This window comes from Entamoeba dispar, genomic scaffold (assembly GCF_000209125.1).
Source record: "Entamoeba dispar SAW760 scf_1105229461767 genomic scaffold, whole genome shotgun sequence".
Taxonomy (NCBI): Eukaryota; Evosea; order Mastigamoebida; family Endamoebidae; genus Entamoeba; species Entamoeba dispar.
In genome coordinates, this window is record NW_001854857.1 from 4,498 (window position 1) to 8,594 (window position 4,097).

The window sequence follows — 4,097 nt, forward strand, 5'->3', positions numbered from 1 at the left end:
TCCCATTATAATTCTCTATATCTGTCTCCCAATATGAAATTTAATATGAATTAGCTAAAAACAAATATGGAACTTTATCTTTACTAGAAACTACCATTCCACCTACAATATATTTATTAGAAATACTATTATGTGAATATAATCCCATTTGAATAGCATAATCATAATCATCATTTGTTTTATCTATTTCTTCATTACTCTGGATATCTTTTATTTTCATATCAGTCATATCTACTTTATATAAATACTTAATAACCTCTTTTGCCATAATTTCATTCACCAATGGAACATTAGTAGTAAAATCAATACTATAATCTTTAAATACTTGAATATCAAGTTGGTTCTCTGTCATATTCTTATTCTTATTCTTATTCTTATTTTCTAGTTCTATTCTATTCTCTTTTTTATATTGATAGAAATTAAATGAAAAATAGAATAAAGATTGAATTATTTTAATTCAATTAGATAATTAACCTTTTAATGCTACCTTGTAGTTAATTGTGATATTAAATGCACAATCCCCACTTGGTTTAAAATAAAGTCTACCACAATGAATAGCTGGTGCTACACCTGCATCATATAATGGACTATTAATAATACCTAATTTATCATGAAGATATTCACATTCTCCTTCATTTTCTGAATCATCTTGATTATCTTCTCTTTGAGTTTGCCAATTACCGTCATTCAATGCAAATGTTGTTTGATCACTTAATGACCATGTAGTTTTATATGAATGAACTACTGGAGAGTCAGTACTCATAGTCTGTGGTTTCTCTATTACTAATGTAAATGATTCATTATTATTAAAGGTAAATTTCTGTTTATAGTTTAGAAGTGAATTATCATAACTTGGTTGAATTTGATATAAAGTATTGGTGTTTCAATTGCATTATTCATCGAATAGAAACAATTTACTGTTTGGATGATATTCTGATTTCCTGCAAACATATTTGTAATTGGTTGAACCTTAATAATAACTCTTAGAATCCTTATAGTATCCCAATCTCCAAATCTAAAATACACTTGATTACTACCACCATCAAGAGCATTTCCTTTATGCATAAATGATAGAATATTACTTGATTTAGTTGGAAATAGAGGGAGTGAACTTCCAGTAGCAGCACTAATTGCATAATTTGGATGTTCATCTGTCAAATACATCGTCTTCTTTTCATTCAATTTGATTAATTTTACCTTAGTAGGGAAGTTACATTTAAGAATATCCTTCTTGATACTTGATAAGAAAGCTTTTGATTGTCTATATCTATATAAAGAAAGATTTCTTCTTCTTCTATAATTGTATCTAGTTGGTCGTCTAAAATCCATAAGAACTAGTAATATTAGTTCATGCAATTTATTGGAATAATAGATCCTGAGATTGGAGAAATTAACAAAGGTTTAGATCAACAAATTACCTGGTGTAAACAATGGGCAAATAACCACAATTATTTATACAAGCAAGACATTATCTTTACAAAAATAGATAAAAGAAAAGGAGAAGATATTGATATTAGTAGTAGTGTAATGAATTTAATTCAATTGTATTTAGTAAATAGAGAGAGAAAATATAAGTATATTTATATGTATTTTAATACACATGGAATTACTGATGAAGATGGTGAAGCAATTAAGTTAAATGAGAAATCATATATTAGAGAACACAAATTACACACTTATTATTTAATAATAATGTAAGACATGTACCCTTTTTTTTTGAATGTTGTCATTCAGGAGGATTATTTCAACCTGATGAATCATGTATTTTTCATACAGATAGAATAATTAAAAATCCAACACTTGATTATCATTATAATGAAGATAATAGTTATAGTATGTGGAAATCAAATATTACAGTCTTTAGTACATCACTTAAAGAACAAAGAAGTTATCAATTGAATGAAGAAAATAAAGGATATGGATGGGCAACACAAAAAATAAGTGAATTAGAAAAGAGTCCATTTGATTATACTCCTATTTATGTAGTTAATTGGTTAAATAAACAAATAGGTAAGGAACAATATGCAATTGTTCAATCATCAACATTAATTCCAACATGGTTTTAATTATTAACATTAACAATAAACATAAATGATTAATTAATTAAGATTTAATTATTTTAATAGCATTAATTGAGATTTTTCTTTTTCAAGACTTTCTTTGGAAGACAGTTTGTTGTAATAGGACTCATTTCTGTACTTCCATCATCATCATAAATGTCATCAAGCGACTGTTGTCTAAATCCAATGAATTGCATTTTTATATTGAATTGCATAGCAACATCATTTTCTCCAAGATTTTCTTTTATAAAACATAAAGTACCATATGATAAGAAAGAACCACTAGTATCCATATCAGTACTATCATACTTATCTAATACATCAGTAGGAATTGCTTCATTTGGGTTGACTGTAGCATCTTTTGGTTCAAATCCATCTCGAGTAATTTTGAATCTTCCAGGAGTGACATTTCGGATAACATAATAGATTCTATTGTAAGTTGATGATTCTTGACGATTTCCTGCACTTTTAACAACAGAGTTCTTTAATTTTCTAGTGTCTTTAGTTAAAGGATAGAAAGAAACAGTAGTTCCAGTGATACTTGTTGACGCTTGTGTAGATTGAACAAAACCATATTCAATACAAAAGCATCATATCGTTTTAATGAATCATAATTTCTGAATAATTTAGGAATGAGATGAGTATAACCATGATCCTTATAATTAATAACAGGAACACCATCCTTTCGAGTACCTGTTTTAGCTGTTTTTGAATAGTAGAAAGATAAATTAGCTTCTAATGTGACAGTTTCAGTTTTACAATTAATGAGGGGACTGTACAAGACAGCATTGGAGATTTTTTTAGCAGCAATTAATCCAGCTACAACTTGTTTTTTGTTAGCACCAACATGTTGTTGTAAGACTTGTTCTTTACTAGCATCATTCTCATCTATAGGACCATCTAAAAGATAGAACTCAGCATCAGAAATAGGAGTACCACCTAATTGGTGTTTATAGCCATGAAGACCACTTCTCTGGATTCCTTGAACTATACCTTGACCAGCATAATTGCTAACATTTAAAGCATTAGGAAGGACTTTACTTAAGAGAGTGGATAGAAAACTCATTGATAAGAATAGAAATAAGAGATCTAACTAATAAATAGCATCTATCAAATTGAAATGAGAAATAAAAATAAGAGATTGGGACGATTATTTAGAGATTTAGATTAACTAAATAATACAGGAAGAAAAAAAAGGAAACCCAAGAATGTATCAGAAGTGATGGTATATCAACCATATCCAGTTAGAATTGAATGTAATGTAGCAGACCCAGAAGATAAGAGAGATGGTTATAGTACCAATAATGTTAGGAGAATGATTAGATTGAGATAAAATAGATCCAGAAATATTCAAATTAAAAAAGTCAATTTATCAATAGTCCATACTATCAAAGTAGTGGTAGTAAATCAAAGTATTGAAGGATATGTGTCAGGAACATATCCAGTATATATTCAAGCATTCTCAGGAAATACATTTGGAGAAACTGAAGCTACAAAAATGAATGAATTAATCTTTACAGTAACATATATATCAGCAAACTCTAGATCTAATGTTCAAGCTTAATTTAAGGATAGTATCTATAAGACAGTACTTAATTCAGAAACAAAAGAAGTAATCAATAAGGAAGTTATTAAAGGAAATACAGTAATAGATGGATCATCATTAAAGAATGGTACAACAATATTACAATTAGGACATATAGCAATAGCCATTAGAAAAGATGATTTCAAATGTAAATATATTTCAGGAAGTACAGATAGTACAGGTGCTACTTTCAGTATTAGAGAAGATTGAAGAATGAAGGAGTTTAAGAGAAAGAGAAACATGTTTGTAAAGGAAAGAACTAAGTGAAGGTAATAAGTATGTTGATAGTCTAGTAGATGGAAAGTTAATGTGTAACTACCAAGTAAACATTAGAGCAGAAGTTCTATTGCTTACATAAGAAAGTCATATTGAAATGATAATTGAATAAAGTTTAAAGAAAAGAAAAAGAGTAAAATAAGAATAAGATAAAGAACTAAAAGCATAATACAGAA

The 4,097-nt window shown here is 28.0% G+C and overlaps 5 protein-coding genes across 5 annotated transcripts, besides 2 other annotated features; 2 read left to right on the forward strand and 3 right to left on the reverse strand.

The window, feature by feature from the left end:
* Nucleotides 1-40: 40 nt before the first annotated feature.
* Nucleotides 41-352, reverse strand: EDI_087060 (uncharacterized protein; the record flags this gene model as incomplete). Its single annotated transcript, XM_001738929.1, has 1 exon — nucleotides 41-352. The coding sequence occupies one exon, from the start codon at nucleotides 350-352 to the stop codon at nucleotides 41-43; it is 312 nt and encodes a 103-aa protein (XP_001738981.1).
* Nucleotides 352-381: a microsatellite.
* A 450-nt stretch (nucleotides 382-831) lies between these two features.
* On the reverse strand, nucleotides 832-1,164 carry EDI_087070 (uncharacterized protein; the record flags this gene model as incomplete). Its single annotated transcript, XM_001738930.1, has 1 exon — nucleotides 832-1,164. The coding sequence occupies one exon, from the start codon at nucleotides 1,162-1,164 to the stop codon at nucleotides 832-834; it is 333 nt and encodes a 110-aa protein (XP_001738982.1).
* Nucleotides 1,165-1,350: 186 nt separating this feature from the next.
* EDI_087080 (uncharacterized protein) lies at nucleotides 1,351-2,066 on the forward strand (the record flags this gene model as incomplete). The annotated part of the gene is made up of 2 exons (XM_001738931.1): nucleotides 1,351-1,574; nucleotides 1,661-2,066. 2 exons carry the CDS (start codon nucleotides 1,351-1,353, stop codon nucleotides 2,064-2,066), a joined length of 630 nt encoding a protein of 209 aa, XP_001738983.1.
* Nucleotides 2,061-2,125: a sequence feature (AT_rich).
* Nucleotides 2,126-2,128: 3 nt separating this feature from the next.
* EDI_087090 (uncharacterized protein) lies at nucleotides 2,129-3,126 on the reverse strand (the record flags this gene model as incomplete). The annotated part of the gene is made up of 2 exons (XM_001738932.1): nucleotides 2,129-2,525; nucleotides 2,585-3,126. 2 exons carry the CDS (start codon nucleotides 3,124-3,126, stop codon nucleotides 2,129-2,131), a joined length of 939 nt encoding a protein of 312 aa, XP_001738984.1.
* A 156-nt stretch (nucleotides 3,127-3,282) lies between these two features.
* On the forward strand, nucleotides 3,283-3,855 carry EDI_087100 (uncharacterized protein; the record flags this gene model as incomplete). The annotated part of the gene is made up of 3 exons (XM_001738933.1): nucleotides 3,283-3,355; nucleotides 3,458-3,579; nucleotides 3,631-3,855. The coding sequence occupies 3 exons, from the start codon at nucleotides 3,283-3,285 to the stop codon at nucleotides 3,853-3,855; spliced, it is 420 nt and encodes a 139-aa protein (XP_001738985.1).
* Between the last annotated feature and the right edge of the window lie 242 nt (nucleotides 3,856-4,097).